This window comes from Calidris pugnax, unplaced genomic scaffold (assembly GCF_001431845.1).
Source record: "Calidris pugnax isolate Ruff unplaced genomic scaffold, ASM143184v1 scaffold60, whole genome shotgun sequence".
In the NCBI taxonomy this organism is placed as follows: domain Eukaryota; kingdom Metazoa; phylum Chordata; class Aves; order Charadriiformes; family Scolopacidae; genus Calidris; species Calidris pugnax.
The window spans coordinates 4576182-4597062 of NW_015090831.1; the positions used below are offsets into that span (position 1 = coordinate 4576182).

Genomic DNA, 20881 nt, shown 5'->3' on the forward strand with positions numbered 1-20881 from the left:
GATGAGCGGGTTCTGCTGGACCCTGCCATCAGCATGGCACAGCATCCTCCTGCCAGGCTGCTCTGACTGACCACGTCACAGCTCTCCAGCCCAAAACACCAGTGGGTTTTCAGTCAGAAGCAAGCCTCCAGCTGTTGGTACTCTCAAGCAAGATCCCCCAGGCATCTAGACTAAATTTTGAAGGCAAAAAAAAAATAAATTAAAAAACCCACAAAAAATGCTTTTCCAAAGAGGTAATTCAGTCTCCAACTCAGCACAAATCCAGCAGCAGCTGCAGCCCAATTAAAAAGCAATTATGTTCATGGGAAAACACTTTAACTCAGGGAAGAAAAAAATTCTGCCTAAATCACATTGGCAGGACTCTGAAACAAGACTCCAAAAGAAATGCCAGCGCCTTCCTATGCAACAGTACTGAAGGAGCCAAGTGGGTCAAACAGACACGGCTCTCTGGTTTTGTCCTAAAGTCAGAAAACAGGAAAAATCCATTAGTTTAGGGACCTTTTAATATATTTTCTTTATCTTCTGAGAAACGCACATCCATAATTCCTCACCCAGATAATAGGAAGCGAAATTACAGAGAGGGTTCAGAGATGATGGGCATTCCCTTTGCTCAAAGGCTCAACCACCTTCAACTGGAAGGAGCAATGTGGGAAGCACGGAGCTGGCAGATGGGGAGATGGTGTCTGTCTCCTGTGGTTTGGGAGGAGGCAGGAGCCAGGGGGTGGGTCTCACCCAGGGCCAGGCCATCAACGCAGGGCACGGGACACCATGGGACACAGCTGGATTGCAGCAACAGGGGAGAAACTGTGTAAAATCCACCTCTGAAACATTTTCTCAGACATCCCACCACTCCCATCGCACTTTAAATGTTGTCAGAAAACAAGACAGTTTTATTACCAGCCTGATCCCAGACCAACATCTCCTTTCAATCATCATCCTGCGCATCTGCCCTTGGCAGCTCTGTATTTTAGCCACCTCAGACCCCAAATCCCACTTCTCTATTCTCTTGCCTCAATTCCCAGACAGTCCGTGGCTCTTTCATCGCTACGCAGTCAATTAAGCTTTGGCTACCTTATCTTAACAGCTCCAAATAAGCTGGTGATCTTCCTGAAAGGTGATACATTATAATTGGTTCCAAATTGGCAGGAAAGAGAACAGTGAAATATGAGACTCGGAGGTTATTTGAATTAGCCCTGAAGTTAAAAATGGCCAAAGTAAAAAAAAAAGCACCTAAAGTTATTGGGGTATTTGCTTAGATCTTCTAGTACTGGTCATGATAGGACAAGGGGAAACGGTTTTAAATTGGAAGAAAACAGATTCAGATCAGATCTCAGGAAGAAATTTTTTACAGTGAGGGTGGTGAGACACTGGAACAGGTTGCCCAGAGAAGCTGTGGCTGCCCCATCCCTGGAGGGGTTCAAGACCAGGCTGGATGGGGCTTTGAGCAACCTGGTCTGGTGGGAGGTGTCCCTGCCCATGGCAGGGGGGTTGGAACTCGATGATCTTTGAGGTCCCTTCCAACCCAAACCATTCTATGAGTCTATGATTCTGTTGCAGTCAATGTTAATTCCCAGGAAACAAGATTTGGGATCTAGAGATCCTACAGACAGGAGTGATGCTGCTCACCAGCATGCAGACCCATCAGGGGAGAGGGTCAGGGGTGCCAAAGCCTGGCACAGGGCACATTTCAGGTGCCCAGACTCTATAGGTGTCCCTGCTACACACACCTTGACAAGTTTTTTTGGAGCCTACCACTCAGACAGTCCCAGGCAAGCTCAAAACCACCTCTCTCTTCCTCCCATCTGGGACTTGGGAACATCACAGTAGGTTTCTTGCAACCCTTGTTTTCATCCCTGTGATGAAAGTGATAAACACCTGAGCAGCTACTACAGTCAGGGTAATGTCCCAATTATGAGTTTTTTAGGTGAGTGGGCAGTGATTGCACCCCCTTCCATCCAAGCTTCCAAAGCCCCTGAGGAAATAAAACTCACTCTAAGCTCTTCTAGAGCATGACAACAGCATCTCCTCGCTGGAGAGGATTTGGGGCTCTCTCCCCTAGACAAAACACCCCTTGTTGACAGCAGGTGGACATGAGGCTGCTGCTCCCACAGCTGCAGGGAGAAGACAATGGTGCAGACCAGGAGACCTTGTCTGCAGGAGCTGGCTTGGTTCCCACCAGGGGCTACCAGCCCCCTGCACCGGTGCCAGCTCTGGAAGACCAAGCTCTGGGTTAACCCAGGGACAGGGCAACAGCAGCGTTACCAATTACTTGCCTAAAAATGCACATTATTTCCTTCTAGCCTGTTCTAAAAAAATAGTAATAATCAAAAAATCAGTTCAGATTTTTAAACTAATGTCAAGCTGATTTAGCTTGAAGATGAGCACATGTGTTTTGGCTTCATATGAGAACTCATCAGTGAGGAACCCTCAGTCTATTCTAAGCCAACAGCCCTTCCACGTTGAAGATGAGCATGTGTTTTGGCTTCGTATGAGAACTGATCCCTGAGGAGCCTTCAGTCTATTCTAAGCCAACAGCCCTTCCACTTTCCCACCACCTTTTCTCTCCAGGACTACCTGAGGCACACGGGATGCTGAGCAGGCTTGAGCTGCCAACCTGGCACCCCAGCACGGAATATTTAACACAGATTTCTGAGCAGTTTTTAATCCTTTGGTTTACCTATTTCAAGTTGCCATACAGGAGACGATAAGCAAGCCTATTTATTATATAGTACTTAAAGACTACTTAATTCCAATCCACTTCTCATGTCAGATATATTTAACTGTAGCATTTCTGACTTCAATCACTGCAGATTTGGATTAGCCAAAGTAAAGCCAGATGCCTGCTCACCCCAGCTTCCTGCAGGCGATGCCATGCAAGGCGATTACTCTGTCCTAAGGGAATACCCTCTTCTTTTCCTTGGTTTTAAAGTAAATATACCATAAATACTAGACCCACAGTCTTTTGCCACAGCCAAGCACAACCTGACTGCTCAAAGCAGAGATGAACAGTGTGCCAGGCAGCCCAGACCCGTTAGGGCAGCCAGCGGTGTGTCGAGACCTTAAGGAATATATATTTTATTTGGCAAAAGGAGCAAAGAGAGAAATATATTTTGATTCACTACACCAGTTATCTTTAAAACAAGCAGAGCCCCTTATTTAAAATACGAGTATTGAACTGTGTTGCCAGAAGCAGATTAATTGCAGCTTCCAGGACAAACTCGGAGCTTATTTCACATTGACTTTTATTCCCACTTGAATTAAGTTCCTTATGTTACACCAGCTCATTTGAATTTTTTGAATTGGCTTTGCATAGTATCATTTACTGATGTACTATCTTTAATTACATAACACACATACACTCTCCAACTGCATTATTAATGAAAGTGTTTTTAATTAAATGGCTCTCAGCATAATATTCAGTCATTAATTTCACATGCTCAGGGTGTGGAGAGATTCTGTTCTGATGGTCTGGGGAAACTTTGTACTTTAGATGAGGGATACTTCCAAAGTGATAGTTTTGGAGTGAAGCTGGAAATCATTATGAGCACTGAATTACCCTCTCAGCAGCTGGTACCGCAGTTCTGCTCCACTGGGTATTATCTATTCTTCAGCTCAAGTGCTCCTTTTGCTCTGCCATCCCTCACCACTGGTAATTTTCAAACGCCTCTCCCTGGGTTCACACATATTCCACAGCGAATAATATCACAGCTATCTTTTAGCAACAGTTTATACTTGGACAATGGCACTAAGGCTGCACCCTCCACCATAAAAAAAGCTCTGCACCCTCCTTTCTCATTATATATCTCCCACCTGCCTCCACTCTTAAGTTTCCAGTGATGAAAAGCATTCATGCTCTTGGGGATTGGGCTTTTTTGTGCCCATCCACCAGATGGAGGCACAGCCACACACCAGTACATCACAGAGGCTTTGCTGTAAGCACCTTTAATATTCACCTGCTGCAAAGATTGCTAATTATGGCCAAGAGACAAAAGAAGAGCATTAAAACTTTTTTTTCTCCTTCCCAAACTAGCACAAATTTAACATCTCCTTACTCAGAGATGGCAGTAGTCTTCCTCTCCAGCCCAGCCTGGGAAAGAAGCCCACCCAAGCAGTCCTGCACAAGCTTTTTCCTCTCACAAAGTCTCCAGAAAGGATTTGTTTTCACCTCAGTGTATGCCTTCTACTTGTTGATTAAAAAAGAAATTCCTAGACTTAAAAAAAAAAAGTTCTAAGACAGCATTTTCCAGGAAGACTTTGGAAATCTTGGAAGGAATTTTTCTGTTTTTCTAGAAGACCCCAAAGGAACTTGAGAGCAATGAGACTGCACACTACTGTACGTGTTTGACCTGTGAATTCTGTGCTAAGTTTGTCCACCTTCCCCAAAGGCAACTGTATATTAAATAATATTCTGGTAGGACTGTTCTTGGGATTCTTATCATTTATCCAATTAGTCTCTAAGCAATTAAGTCCTAGCAACACATAGTACTGGACCCTTGCTTTTGAGTAATGAGATCCCTCCCAAAAAGCTGTCCTCTAATTTCTGAAAAGCTTTTTTCCTGGTGCTAATATACCAGGAGAGGAGCAGCTCTTGCCCATCCCATTCTCCTGAAGGCACAGCATCCTGGCAAACATCTTACCTACTGGTCCCTCTCTGCTTCAACTCAACTTTGTAAGGCTCACGCTTTTGGGATTCCTCTCTGCTGTGCTGCCCTACAGCTGCTCTCCTCATTGACCCCAAGGTTGGCCCTTCCAGCTGTGCTCCTGTAGCCAAACTGCAGCAAGATACCTGCCGTGAGCTCTCATGGTCTCCAGCCAAGCAAAGAAACCTTGTGAAGACAACAGAGAGGGAGGGCTTAAATTAGAATAAATGCTCAGAAACCTTCTGTTGATAAGATGACTTTCTTCCCTAGTTCCTCAGGAACCAAAAGGATTTTAGCTAATAAGCTCAAACTCTTGCTAAACATCATAGCAAGACTCATCAGGTTTGAGTCACCAGGTTTTAGTGTGCTAAAAGAGAAGAGAGAAAAGCCACGGGGGCAGACCACAGCAAGCTATGGGCTAGCAGCAGCAGAACCTGGATTTACAAAGCCTCACCATTAAAGATTACTGCTTCACAGGGTTTTTAACAGAAAGAAAAAGGGTTAACACAAAAAAAATTACTAGAAAAAACTACTATGTGAAACAGATACTATACATGGACCTCCAGTGCATTTAAAATGGATTTTAGAGAAGAGAAATAACTCTAGTATTTTTATATGACAAGAGTAATAATAATACATGCCCACATTCCCAGCACTTCATGTCTACATAAAACATTGCACCATAATGAAGATAATTGAAAGTATGACTTTCATCAATATTTAATTAGCATTTGGTGCTAACTCATTATTTCAGTACAATTAATTTGACATCTTGCTGTACGGCCTGCACAGATTTCCTTCTAGACGGTCGTTTTATTGGCGGGACATAAGTACCACGAGACATGTGCACCTTCCCTGGGGCTTCTAGAGGACTGTGAAATATGGACAATATGACTGACATTTTAATCTACTGCAGGATACAAAAGCATAATATTGAACCTCAAAATATGCCAGTCTATTTGGCTAATGTATTTTTGCAATAAGGGAAACATACTCCTGAACTAACATTTTCAGAAAACAAATTTTATCATCACACCTGCCTTTTCCTCTCTGAATCCCCTGATGATTCCTCACTGAATTGTCCCCAGTGATAACTGAGTAAACCAAACCAGCAGTGCCTTATGGTAGCAGTTCGAAAACCTTTGTAATTAACCATTTTAAGGTGATTTCCCATGAGCATGTAGAATCCCCTACAAAAAAGCGGACCTTCAGGTGATCACAGAATACGAGATGACACCTGATGATTGGGAGATACTTTACAAGAGCAGACAGAGGAGAAAAGATGCTTCACAGTCATTTTGTCAAACCAACTTATAAAGTTACTTTGGAGACATCTTAGTAGCAGACACAATGCAAAGTGAAGAGTTTTCTTTCTACATCCCTAGAAAAGTGCTACCCACCCAAAGGGTACAGGTAAGAAATGGGGTGTTGCCACCACGAAGAAAAAGATGCAAGAAAGCAAACAGGTTAACAGTCCAGGTCAACACTCTGGACTGGAGGAAGCTGAAGAGGCAAGGCTTATATTCCCAGATGTTGGCAAAAACTCTTGCAACTCACTCACAATCCCCACCCATTGGAAATTTGACCAGTTTTAAGCATCTTAAAAAGTTGGACACAGCCCCCAAATTTGATGTTGCTCAAATCATTATTTTCCTACACTTCAGACGTTTGCATGAAATGTTTAACAAAGTTTTAATGAGTGTTACAAATTATGAACCGGTACTAACAGCTCTAAGTGCAAAGTTTTACGAGCTTTTTTCCTTCACTTTGCACATACTCTTTCTTTATTAAACATAATCTCCCAAAGCTGATTGAGTTTTGGAATTTTCCTCACGTCTACATTTTCAAACATGTACTACTGGTGGTTTGTTTGTTTTTTTTTAAAAAAAAAAAGGAAGAATGGTTCTTTTTAAATGATTTTTCAAGTGAAGGCAAATCTAACAAACAGATTTTGTAACTTGTTCTTCCAGCTCAAAGCCTCTGGAAATAGAAGCACTCATCACCTGTGCCTACTCTTATTTATCGATTATTTTATGAATCCTCCATTTCAAATATTTGCTTGAGACAAAAAAGAAAAATTCCACAACAAAAGCAAGCTGCAATTGTCCCTCTACTGTTCTGGTTTGCAGAAGATCTTCCCACTTACAACAGCTCACACACAAAAATTAAGTGTGAATGACCTGGTTCCTCCAGGAGAACTGTTATTTCCTTTTAAGATGTTTATTTCCTTTTTAGATGCTTAAACTCCATTTATCTGCAGGAACAGAAGTCAGTTCTGATACTCAAGGTTTAGCTTTGTAAGAGGCAAGTAAAGATTACAAAACTATGCCCGCACTATTGATGGTTCTGTGATAGGAATCTTTACATGCAGCTAAATAAGCTTCTTATTTTTATTACCGATGTGGTCTCGGTGGCACTGAACACTGCTGAGCCAGCCCTGGCTTCTGTGTGTGCTTTTAAAGAATGAAATAAAAATATTGATGCCAGGAAAAACTTCTTTCCATCTTTGTAATTCATGCTAAAACACAAACAAGGATTACTGGTAAAGACAGTCCCAAGTGCAGCAGCACCTTCCCCTATACATTTTTATTTGGAGGAATCAGGAACAAATGTTTAGTTTTCTCTCTGCAAACAAGCAACGAGGGAAGATTATGGACTTGCTGATAGCACTGACTTAAAGCAAATACAATGACTGCTCACAGAATGATTATGACAAAGAATATAGAGATGATTATTTACACAAAATGAACCCAACTTAGAAACACTCAGTTTTGTACCACATGGAATACACTCAACAGATGATTATAAGTTTTTTTTTTAAAAAAAAAAAGAACCAGACTTTTAACATTTCTCAACATTAAACTGAAACCTCATATTAACATAAACTAGTCATAAAATACCCTCCTGCCCACTCCTGTGGTGACCTTCATCAGCACCACCAGCTGAGGAGTTCTGAACCAGTTACGAGCAGAACCCATCCTGGTGTATACACCCCAACACTTCTACAAGTTCTACCAACCATTTCCTGCCAATCTATTACCATGTTTTATCCTACTGCCCTTTTTTTTCTACTACTGAGAAAATATTTTTGTTTGATCTCAGTTCTTTCCTCTGGACAAGCATTTGTACCCGAAGAGGCAAGACCAATTAAGCAGAAACCAATTTAAAAAAAAAAAAGTCAAAATTTAGATACCTGCAGAGCAGCATGCAAAGCTTGAGCTCCTATGCAGATAAAAAAAACCCAAACCCCAACGGCTACAAAAATCCCCTTATGCTACTGATTTTAAACACAAAATTCATATGATGACATATTTGGATAAATCCCTCCATGTGTGCGTGTTAGGAGTAGAACAAAACTGAGTGACAACACAAAGGAGGCATATAGAGACTCTAAAAATCAAAAAAACTACACAAACCAAACCAACTATGAGGAGCAGATGCCCTACATCAGGATTTACCCATTTTTGCCATCTTGCAGATCTAAATGTTTTCCGAAGCTGATGTAGACCCGAGGCTGAGTTAAGGCTCCCGATGACAGATCTGCATCCCTTCCCTGCCCACTAAGGAATAGGTGGGAAGAAATTGCTTTACAGAAAAGAGCCAAGACCTGGGTCACACACAAATTAGTTCTTATGGAGTTAGCACGTTAAATTATCTAATGCTTCTACAATATTCTCCCTGTTCAACTCAAAATACAAACTGAAAATCCCCAACACTCCAAAGAAATAACAGACAGAACTGGCTCACCCACATACACAAATCTACACTTTTTTTAGAAACACTGCAGCCTGAATATGCAAATTATAAGAATGTATTAATTATCATTAATCATTCCTTCACAAAGACTAGAACTAATTGGAGAAATAATTTGAGAAAATTGAAGTACATGACAAAGAATTAAGATTCATTAAGTTTCAATTCTCTGGTCTGTCAGCTTGTCAAAAGCAGATGCCTGCTTTTCTAGCATCAGCAGTAAAACACTTCCTATTTTCCTAATCTAGTACACAATTTAACCCTTCTGATAGTTTGTGCTGAGATTACATCTGACGTGATACATTTTTTTGTTAAAAGGCGCTGTTAGAAAGAAAAGTTGCATCTTCATTTCTTTTAATTAGGAGATTTGAACTTGCTGAAATTCTGTTATAAATCAGTTGCAATTTCACTAGGTATTTTGTATTTAATTATATTATTTGGGAGGTGGCATAATCCTTCCCATTTAAGTCAAACTGGTATAGACTCTTTCAATCCAGCAAAATAAAACAGTCCCACTGTAAGGCAGAAATGAAGTTTTGGTAGTTTAAGAACTCCGACACGTGTTATCTGAAAGAAACAGCCCATCTGCAAGATCTGACAGGGACAAGATGCAAAATTTGAGACTTTTTTTTCCCTGTTTAAAACATGGTGTGGGTTTTATGGAGAACATCACGGCTCTTAATCTGGGGATGGTGCAACTACCCTAGCAAGACTTAGTCTTTGCTAACCACAGTAAGTAAACATTTTAGTTGCATACTTCAGTAACAAGTAGGTGGTTTGTTTTAAAATTTCCAGACTTTATAAACACAGCTGCGTTAGAAAATGATGTGTAAATAACACATAATATTAATTGTAAAGCTTACAGAAAGTTACCGACTCAAAAATGAAAAACTTAAACAGTTCACTGGGCAATTAAGATTAAGATAGGAGGTTAACCTGCAGGTAAAGCTTCTATGCTCTAAGAAGTCACCCTACTAGAATTTTTTGCATATGCTTCAAAATTTACCTTTCTTAACTGAAATGGCTCAGTCAACTATGCAGCGAGAAACGTGGGAAGTCAAAACCCAGAACTGCTTAAAATGCAGCACAAATTGCCACTGCTCTCATCAGCAACGCGAAGTTTGACATTGTGCAATTTATTTTCTACATGACGATCGCTACCAACACATGAAACATGCATAAGTTTGGCAAAGCACAGATTTTTTCACTCATTATATAGGTACCCTTGATTGAAATACAGTACCTGCCCAAAAATATCCTTCTCCTCCCAACTCCACTGAGAACGGCAGACAGAGCTGGTAACGTCAGGCAATGTTTTCAAAGGAAATCAAATCCACGCTCTGCTTTGCAGGATGATCACCACAAATTGCTACGGATCCAAGTCTCCTTCAAAATACTTTAACCAAGAACTCAAAACACTCTTGGGTAGTTTCTCTGTAAGCCAAGGCCAAGCAAACTCTGCAAAATTATTTTTTTCACCTCCTGAGCCTTGAATCACAAGCTCATTTCTGTTATTTATACTTGACTTACAAGAAACCCAATTTTACACTTAAAGCATCAACTCCACATACTGTTTAACTTATTTAAAAACCACTGGAATGCTCTCTCTTTTCCAAAGCACTCATGAATTGTCACAGCTGAGTCTGGGGTTTTTTTTTCTGCCTAGATGCAGTGCTTGTAGTGGAAAAAGCAAGTCATTTCCATCATATCTGAAATGCTTCGTTTGACTTCTGCACTTGTATTTCTTCCAGCTTTCTCTGAGAGAACAAAGAAGGAATCTTTGAAACTGACGACAATAAAAACATGTTCCTCTAGCGAAAAATTACCAAAAAGTTTGCAGAAAGATGAACTGTTCAAAACTACCCTAATTTTAACAGTAATTAACGGCATTTTCTCTCTTGCCATACCATCACAATCTTAAGTGCAAAGTTATTTGTGTATAATGGAAGTAGCTTGATCATGAATATAATTTACTTAATAAACATGGCAAGTTAAATTTGCAGTGGAATGGGTAATACTCTCACTTAAATAGTAATTGTAACTGAAGTAGAAAAACATTATGACTAAAAGATTATATTCTTCTACTAGAACATAGCTAAACTTACTGGATTCTTTACTGTAACTGAAGTCATTTAAAACATAGAAAAACATTAATATTAAAAGATTATATTCTTCTATGTAGAACATAGCTAAACTTACTGGATTCTTTATTAAATAAAACAGTGAGTTAAGGTAAGATCCCAGAATAAATCAGAATTTCTCACGCTAAAGAGAAGAGCAAGTTGTCACATTTAGTCAATAACAACTAATTAAGGCAAGATCCTAGAATAAATCAGAATTTCTCATGCTAAAGAGAAGATGCAAGTTGTCACATTTAGTCAATAACAACTATGAATTTTGAGGTGGCACAAAGACACGTTTTAATGGGTATTTCTCACCTGAAGTGACTGCTCAGGCTGCACTTTGAAATACTTTTCGTGTAGTGGCAGTAACGGGGACAAATTAAGCTGGTGCTACTCAATGAGACATCCAACTACGCCTTCAGCATGCGGCGGGGCTGCCAATGCTGTACAGCCAGAGATGCTTTTTACTCTAAGAGCACATCTAACCAATTGAGTTCACTACTGAAGCTTTCCTCTTTTATAGAAAGGAAAGGACATTCACTGGACTTCAAATGAGAAGTCTCAGAAAGCTGCTAAACAAACAAGTTATACTAGTAGTATTTCAGTTAAGCCAAGATTCAGAGAGATTGACACTATATTTATCTTTTTATTTTTAGTTTAATGCTTCTGTTTAAAAAAAAGGATGAAAAACTTTATATGCCCGGTTTCCTATTAGAATTCATTTTAGAAGGAAAACAGGTGCTTTTTTTAATCAATGCTAATTTAATCTGTTTAGCTGAATAACAAAGACTTCTGTATAATGACAAGGTAAACTTCTCGGAAGAAAAACTACTTCAGAAAGACTAAGGATACAAATATAGCCTTCTGAAAAAAAGAAGTAGAATCATAGAATTGTCTATGTTGGAAGGGACCTGTAAGATCATCTAAATCCAACCATCAACCTAACTCTGATTAAAAAAAAAACCATCACTAAACCATGTCTCTAAGCACTGTGACAACCCGTCTTTTGAACGCCTCCAGAGATGGTTCCTCAACCACTTCCCTGGGCAGCCCATTCCAGTGCTTAATAACACTTTCAGTGTAAAAATTTTCCCCAATATCCAATCTGAACGTCCCTGGGTACAACTTGGGGTCGTTTCCTCTTGTCCTATCACTGAAATTGTCCCTGGGTGCAACTTGAGGTCGTTTCCTCTTGTCCTATCACTGAAATTTAATATCCTTTACCTAAAAATTGAAGATCAGTTTAAAAATCTGGACTTAAACAAAAAATTTTCATTACCATTCACAGAAATAATGAGTTGCATTTACCATGGAGGTCATTGAAAATGCCTGCGCAGGCATCAGTTAGTGATACAAGCCCCATGAGTAACTTTAAGCTGAAACACTGCAGAGCAACTTAAGGTGTATGTATTAAGCAAACATGGAGAATTTTGCATGTATCTCCACACCAAACAGTGACGTGCTACGCTAAGACACCCAAGACAGCCCTGGGATGACAGCTCTGTACCCTTACTTGTCATCCAAGCTATCTTTGGAAGAGATGCTACATCCTCACCATCCTCACAAGACAGGTAACTGCATTTGTTCAAAAGACTTGTGCCACTTTTTGTGAAGTAACTTACCTTGACTTCATGGTTTTCCAAAGTTCAGTACGTCCAAAATCAAATACACACAGTGCAGCATATCAACAGTCCCACAAATCTGTGCAAAATATCTATAAACATATTAAACCCCATCAACTACCTCTATAGATTATTCTTACATACTACTTCTCCCATAACTAAGACAAGCAACGTTCCTTTTGTACATAGTCATTACAAACCCATAATCATAACAAATCATTACAAACCCAAAACATAAAAGATAGTTTTCAATGGTAGGTGGAAAAAGAAACCTCAACAAGAAAAAAAAATAGTTTTCAATGGTAGGTGGAAAAAGAAACCAAATCTCCTAGAAACTATGAAGCCCATCTTCATTACCACAGGATCAACTTTTCTTCCCACCGAGAACCTGTTCTGACAGAGTCTGTGTCAAGGCAGTCATTTCTCAGATAGGCAAGTTATATATTTGGAGCTTTAAGTTATTAAGAACCGGTTCTGACAGTCTGTGTAAAGGCAGTCATTTCTCAGATATGCAAGTTATATATTTGGAGCTTTAAGTTATTTGAAAGTGTCAAAATGCAGAAATAACTAAGTTAGTGGAAATCAGAGCAAGGTTAATAGGATTCTCCCAAAAAAAAAGGGGGGTTCCACAAGGGCAGCAATGTATTTTACACACTCTGATTGGCAGTGCTGGTAAAATACCTTTCTCAAAGGAGAGAAGCAAAGGTAGCCATCGTGAACATATACAGAAAAAAACAAATACAAGCCACACAGACACATTCTGTATAAGTAACAACTTTATTGTAACTTGATGTGCTGAAACGCAAAAATATTTTCAGCAACAAGGTACAAAAAGTATTTCACCATTAACATCAGCTGATAAAAAAAGGCTGGATGGTTTGATACAACTGTTTACACATCTGAATTCTCTTAAACACTTCCACCCCAAAACAGGTCTAAGCCATTTCTCTGGTTTAATTTCTAAAACAGGACTCATTGATCTTAAGCCTTCAAAAACCAGGTTACAAATACGGTGAAGTTCCTTGCAAAACACTTGAAATAGTGAATTCCCTTTACAAACATAGTCCATTTACTGGAAGCAGAAGCCAAGTTATGAGACTAAGTCAATGTGTCTCGCTCACCAAGGAGCTGAGCTCGGCACAAAATATGCTATCAACACCGGACAAAGAGGACAGTTAACATTCCATTTGTCAATTACCAAAAAAATAATAATCAATTAAGCTTAGGAATTTTAACCAACTGTAAAATTCAACAAAATGCAACAATATTTCAGGTAGCAATACCTCACATTTGCAAGTCACTGTCTTTAATGAAACACAGTTTCAAATACTGCACGTAGTTTTATTCTCCCAAGGGAGAAACCTTTCCATGAGGATTTAAAAGGAACATAATTTCCGTGTAGGTCTTCTACTGACCTTCTATGCAAAGGTGAATTTTATACTCAATGTTCAGAAAAACATCAGAACTAGAGCAACTGCTAAAACTCACTTTGTGTCCATGACTATCACATTTTGACATACACGTATCTTGTAACAGCAAATATTTTCACATTTTCACAAAAATATACCATTACTCAACTTGTATCTGTAATACTTACTCCACATTTTTTGTGTTGTTTCTATCCCAGTGAAACTGAATTGAGGAAGCAAGAATCAACATGCAACAGAGCTCAAATGGGTAATCTGTAACTTTTCCATCTCAATCGTGTATCAAAGAGCACTCTCCTTCACCTTTAAAAATACCTTTTAAAAAAGACCTTGTATCCTGTTAAATCTTCCCTTCATTACAACAGTTTCCTAAAAAAGGCACAATGTGTTCATACTTCTGCATGCAGTAAATGGACTAGGAAATAAGGATTATTTATTGAAGCATCTTCCACCCGAAGCGTCTCCTTAGGAGAGGTTCAAATGGAAAACAAAAATAATATATATAATACATAAAAGCATTTTGACAGCAAATTGAGTCCTTATTTTTAGAAAGTCATTCTTGACAAAAAACACCGCACAGTCATACACACACACACACACACGCACACACAGGACACATGCAGGGTTCTCCCCAGAAGAGTATGGAAGCGGTGGTTCACATATATCCAAGGGAGTAGTGTTGGCAAGCCAAAACATGGCACCTTCATACATTAGATTCCTAATCTGGATATAAAACTAAGAAAAAACCCTAAGATTTCAGCCTGAAAAAAAACCTGTCCATTGTACTAGATAGTTTTCTACCTGCTGCACTTAGAACTGACGACTGAGGTTTCGAAGGGCAAGCTCTTGAGATGTGGGGAATGAAAACAAGCTACTGAATCCAAAGGAGAAGGTTGGAATTACCAGCTATCCCATTCCAGTGAGAACACTGCACGGAGTTAATTAAAGAATAGAAGAGGTGAATAATTAGTGCACTCACTTAAGAATACAGCAACTGATTTACCTTTTTCTTAAGAGCTGACAAACCTTGAAAACATACATAATAAATAAAATCAAATCTAAACAGATCAATTATCATGGTGGTTTGATTATTTTTTCCTGTTAGTGTAATGTATGGTATACACTGCCTGACGGGAAAAGTGGATGCTCTACGATGTAGATAATGTTACAGCACAGTGTCTGACACTTTTTTGGTACAAATGTGCTATTAAACTTCTAAAAAAAAAAATTTTGATAAAAGTCCTTAAGCTTTCCATTCGCTTACTGTATGTTGTTATGCTTTAGAACAAGCTGAACTGGACAATCATTACAGCATTAAATATTCAAGTCACTTCATATGTTAGAGCTGCAAGTTTTACCAGTGATGAGGATATATAGACCTAATGCATTACACAGTGCAGCAAAAACATCACTATTTTGGAGGGACCAATTACCTTTACATCTTATTGTGAAGAATGCTTATGACACCTTCTTTTAGATAAATATTTAAAAATTGATAAAAGGATAAATCTCTGCAAATATATAATTTGATGCCTTATGTACTATTAAAGTTTCTGATTTACACTTTATCCATCATAAAGATTTATTTAGAAGGTAAGAAGAAAATGCATGTTTAGAGGTTATTTTATTCTTCAAAAGTGGACTGGGCATTTTTTCCAATTTACCTTTGCTAATGGTTCACTAGATGCCAAAGTATAAAACTATATACTCTTTCCTCTAAAAATTTCTTTCAGAGCCATTCAGATGAATCTCAATGAAATGAGGATGGAGATAGATTTTAAGATAGTAAACAATCTGAAATTCTTCCTCTCTCACCCCTGCATAATTCTTTTTTTTTTTAAATAGGCAAACTAAAAACCCTTACGTAAATAGGTTTATAAATTAGGTGAGATTTCCTCCCATTCCCCACTGCTAAACCCAAGTCTTCCCAAAAAAGAAATATAGCATATTATCACTATTACAGTAAACTCAATGCAATAACTCAGGAAACATTTAGAGTGTGCACTACTGCAGATTTTTCCTCCCAATTGTAAACAAAGCTATCAAACACTGAGGATGTTGATATTAAAGCTAAGGTTCATATAATAAAGAACTGGCCCATGACAAGCAGTTTACAAATGTTTCATCCTTTTCACATTATGCAGAATTTCAATACCATCCACAATGCTAGTACAATAACTGAAATGCAAGAGCGAGCAAGTCTCTGCTTGCAAATACCATCTGACATTTCAGGGAAATATTCCTCCTGACGTGTACATAACCTCCTCAGGTGTTAATGGAAGCCGCGCGCACACATCAAGATGGGAAAAATCCCTTCCAAGTTTCACCATTCACATGCCTTTTTCAAATAAGCAAAAAATATTCTGTTACTTAAATATGAAAGCTTGCAATAGCCACCTTCAATTGAGTCTTAAAAAGACATGCCTTTCTTTTCTAACAAAACTAAATCCCATGTGGCTGTGGGCATCTCAAAATGTATCTAAAAAGTTAAGCCACAATTACCTGTACCTCATTAATTCATCAAAAGCAAAATATATATGTACCACACAACATACAAAAGTTACACATTAAAAGTGCATATTCGGAATCCATTTGGCCCATTTCTTCAATTTACATTTGGTCATTCTATGCATCATTTACTCTTCTATGTAACCATACATGTTGGATATATTTTTTTTTCCATATACAACATTATTCTGTTTTCACATTGAAGTCTTTACCTCTCATTCAGTTCTGCATTAAATGTAAACTAATGATGGACCGTAAAGAAACACAAACAAGAGGTTTATTCTGTGTTTCTTTTTACCGTTTGGACAGCTTTGACACACACACAATAAGCATTACAAACTGTAATGAAAATACATTTTTGGGCCAAACCATTGCATATTTGCCCCCACAATGAAAAATAAATTATGTTCAAAGCAGTATATTGCCATAAATAGCCTGTAGGCATTCGCTGAAGGTAAACAGGCTCTCTCTATATTTAGCACTTGCTTAAGGTACACACTGTGCCTCTGGTTCAAGCGCTTTTAACGAGAGGCTAGTTAAAACCTTCCAGTTAGCACAGGACCAAACTATAATCTTTTTTTTTTCTTCTGAAAATAATGGAAGATCCCTTTCAAAAAATTAATCTTCAGTTACCAACTTTACTGCATTATGGAGCTAGTGCAATCCTGCAGAGCCTAGTCAAAAAGACAAGGCACATTAAAAAATAATAATAAAAAAATCAAGATACATTAGACTATATGGACTAGAGAGTCATCGAAGATAATTTAAGGCCTTTCAGTGAATTAGAGTAATCAGTCTAATTTAAAGCTGAGGATTAAACCATAAATTATCCATCTGAAAAGCAAACAATAGGCTTTTTCAGCTTCTGTTCTGTGGACAAGGATAACAAAAACTCTTGTTATGGTTTGTGAAAACACCTCTGGACATGGAGGAGTAGAGTCAATTCAATTTCTCTAAAGTTCATGGAAGATTTCATGACTGTTTTAGCCGTTTGCGTGGAATGCCAAACTGTGGACACTGTGCAGATGCTAGTGCACGAAAGGCCTCTGCTACTAAGTGAGGGTGGGAGTGGATCATGGACTTCCAGCCTGCTGTTTCCATTATGTCTGTTGCTTGGCTGAAAACAGAAGTATTAAGAACAGTCACACAATTTTACAAACCAAAGGCACAAAATGCACAGTGGAGAAGAGCAGGCAAGGCAGAAATACTGCAGAAGAGCAGCTGAGCACGGGGAGACAACAGACTTCACAAATGCCACTAAGGATGCCATTGGAAAAAAGGTGCAAATTGCAATTTGGGTACATTAATATCACCACATGTAGGACACAGAGCACTTAACTCTGCTCTACTCAGTGTCAGCAACGCCTCAGCTAGAGAACTGCATCCAATACTGAGCCCTGTGTTAAGATAACTGACTTGGAATTGCTCAGGAAAAACAGTAAAAATGATGAGGAAAACTAAAGGAAAATGAGGTCTAGTGCAGAGAAGAAAAGCAAGGGTAGACATGATAATCTCATTACATAGAAGGGCATGCTCAATTTGAGGAGAGGGAAGGATGACAAGATGAATCAGCTGAAACTGCAGCAAAAATGATGTAGTTCATATATTAGAAAAAGCCACGATGACGGATTAGCTGGCTGACTACAGACTCTTCACTGGGAGCTCGCAGTGTGAGTACCAGTGGAGCATACTTGAGAATATTCACTTTTTCTTCAGTACAAGACCATGGATTACATTCAGAATGGTTTTCTATAGCCACTGTTGATTTTTAACTAATAGAAAAGCAACAACAGATTTCAGCAAGTATCACACTGACATCCAGGAGATTAAAAAGAATGTATTTCTCAATGTATGTATTTACTGGGTTTGTGAAACAATATAAAACAAAAGCATAGAGTTCACTCTGCACATGAAGAGCATTACAGCAGTAGGGATGCATGCCACACTGACACAGGATAAGTCTGTAATTTGGAACCAACGGCTTATGCATCAATCCCAATTTTCCATTGCCTTGCATTTTCAAAAGACTCTCATGAGCACCCTCATACCCTCAGGAACACTGTCAAGCACAAAGCTGGCAGCTGACCTCGACACTACATGATCTCTCAAAAACCTTTTGCAGATTTCTAATGCAAGCCTTTACCTTTACTGACTTCCAGCAGAAGATTAAGTGCCTTGAGAAACAATACCGAAGTTCAGACTCCCTGGTGCCCAGAGTCAGTAAATTAAGCCAGGTCCTCTCACATGATTTCCTTGATTTATTGTAGATGTTTTAGTTGCAGCAAAGATGACCAGCATCTTAACTAGCAATTACCCAAGACGGAAGTTAACTCAGTAAGTTCCAAATCACTTGAGAAGGAACACATCATCTAGTTTACATTGTTATGCGCTTTGACATCTTTATTAGTTTTTCTACTGGTGTTTTACTATTTCCCTTCTACCATCTCCTTCCTTTTTCACATCATGCTCAATCACTAGGCCCGTGAAGACTTTTTTTTTCAAAAGGAGGAACACTCCTTGAAAAAAAAAAAGCCACCACTTTAAAGTAACTGGTATAACACAACTTTTAACTTCTCTGGAGATTCTGAATGTAAGAAATAAGAGCTCTGCTGTCCTTTCACTGCTTCAGCCTACCTCTGGCTATTCTGAAGCTGGCTGTCTTCTATTCCATGATTCACTCGAGCTGTTCTATATTGCAATCAGTCCCACAGCCTGAACTACATGTTCTCAACCTACTTCCAGTGAAGGCATGAGCACTTATGGAGACAGCCAGATCAGAGGGACTGACCTGACTGACTAGTTGCGTGGCCTCCACAATACCAGTGCTGACATGTGGGAAGGTGCACAAACACGTTGCTGAAGGCAAAAGGAGCAACTGCCCTCCTTTCTTTGGAAATCCTGCAGGCTCAGATTGACCTAAGCAAGCCTTGAAACCACTCTGGGGTTACCACTCCTCCAGGCACAAGCCTAGTTAGTCAAGAGAATGGCTTCCTTTCTCTTGTGGTGGCTGCTGCCACCATCCCACAGCACCCATATCCCTAAGAGGGGAATGAGAACTCGCTGTTATGATCTCAAACTGGAGGGCAGTTAACTCTCCCTATCATCACAAGGGAAAGCCACAATCGTAACTGGGGTGGCACCTCCTGAATCCCACTTTACTTACAGTCAGTGATTGGCCTCAGTAGTGTGGAAATGAAGCAACAGTTCTTAAGATCTGCAGTCTATTTAGCAGTGTTTGTACAGAACATCACGAGGCAGGGAAACTTACTTGCTATTCCAGTTTTTCCCATCTTTACACCCAAGTTGTCTAAGAACACTGCACCTGTAAGAGAGAACCGTGCCAATATTGAAAAGGTACACAAAGCATAAATACAAATATATTTAGAGTCTCAAAAATATTACTTGCCTGTTAATAAAGTCTATTGCTTGTGCTTTTAACTGTTCAGCGCTGTGCAAATCTGCGAGGATAAGAATGTCAGCAACATTTTCTACCGAGAGGTTACTACAGAGTGCTTCCTCACACATGACCTTCAGCCGTTCCAGTGCATACTGACAAAAGAAAAAACTACACTAATCATTCTTCAAACTCATTCTTTCTACCGTTATCTCTACAGTTACTGCCCAAGGTAAAAATACATCAGCCTGTTTGAAACTAGCTTGTTCCATGTTTACCCCCCATCCCCATCTCTGAATTTAATTTCTTCCATACCTTTGACACAGCCTACCAGAAAATGGATATAAAATAATTACATTCCCATAATATATTTTGCATGAATAAACTGAGCTGCTTTTTTGAAGGATGCCATAGTCTGAGCAGGTTTCATTCAGCTGTATACATTTCTACTGAGATCTTACCCATTCCGTTTAGTTTAGCATCCTTCAGATACAGTTTTCAAGTTTGAATAGAACTTTAGACGTATAAGCAGCATATATTCAAATTGCTGCTCACACATTTCTATTACCAACTGTTCTATTCAACAAAAATGCCACTGAAGAAACAGAAATTATCAGCTTAACTTCTACGTTTCGAGACCTATGCGGTTTTACTTCCATTTTATTACTATACTACTCCTTTGGATACCTCTATTTAGGGTAAATAAGTAGCAGTTATAACATATCTGTACCTACCAGATAAAACAGTAGGGAAAATGCCTTTGGTAATATACAGAACACTCATTTTTAGATTATTTCATATTCAGAAGGAATAGCAGAAAGTTCCTCACATTTTTAACTGTTACAAAGAAAAAAGCTATAGGGACCTCCTAGCTCACTTTTTTTCCTGCTATTGCAGGCAATCATATAACTGTACCATACAATATTCTCTACTGTTATAGTTTTTCCTGCTATTGCAGACAACCATACAACTGTACCATACAATATTCTCTACTGTTATCAATTATGCTGTAAATAAAGGCCAGCATCCATAAAAGAATCCCATTTCACCTTCCTGCTTGGGTGTACTGAAACTTGACTACTATCATCAGTTTTAGAGTATGAGATGCTGGCAATGAGAGGTGAGAAGAAGGAGCGATAAGTCACTAAAGCCAGGGCAGCGCCAGGTCAAGACATCTTTAAAAATTAGAACACATCAAGTTTCCAGGAAAAAAAATTATGATTGTTCCTTGAAATCAACTACTGGGGTGATTTATCTTATAAAACTTATACTAGGACTGATCAGTGGTGAAAACTGCCTTCTTGTAATGTTTTACAGATATGATTGCACAACCAATTCAGAAAGTTTAAGAAACTGCCATACTCTCAGCTGAGAGTGAATACATTTCAGATTACACACACTGAAGTGAATATTT

At 38.9% G+C, this 20881-nt stretch overlaps 1 protein-coding gene across 1 annotated transcript in view; it reads right to left on the reverse strand.

Moving 5' to 3' along the window:
- Positions 1-12896: 12896 nt before the first annotated feature.
- SPOPL (speckle type POZ protein like) overlaps positions 12897-20881 on the reverse strand; it is a 36732-nt gene continuing 28747 nt past the window's right edge. The window contains exons 9-11 of the mRNA XM_014941185.1: positions 19480-19622; positions 19342-19395; positions 12897-17190 (exon numbers count right to left, since the gene is read on the reverse strand). Of these exons, the coding sequence (XP_014796671.1) occupies positions 17046-17190; positions 19342-19395; positions 19480-19622 (342 nt within the window). The 3' untranslated portion in view covers positions 12897-17045. The remainder of the gene's footprint in view (positions 17191-19341; positions 19396-19479; positions 19623-20881) is intronic.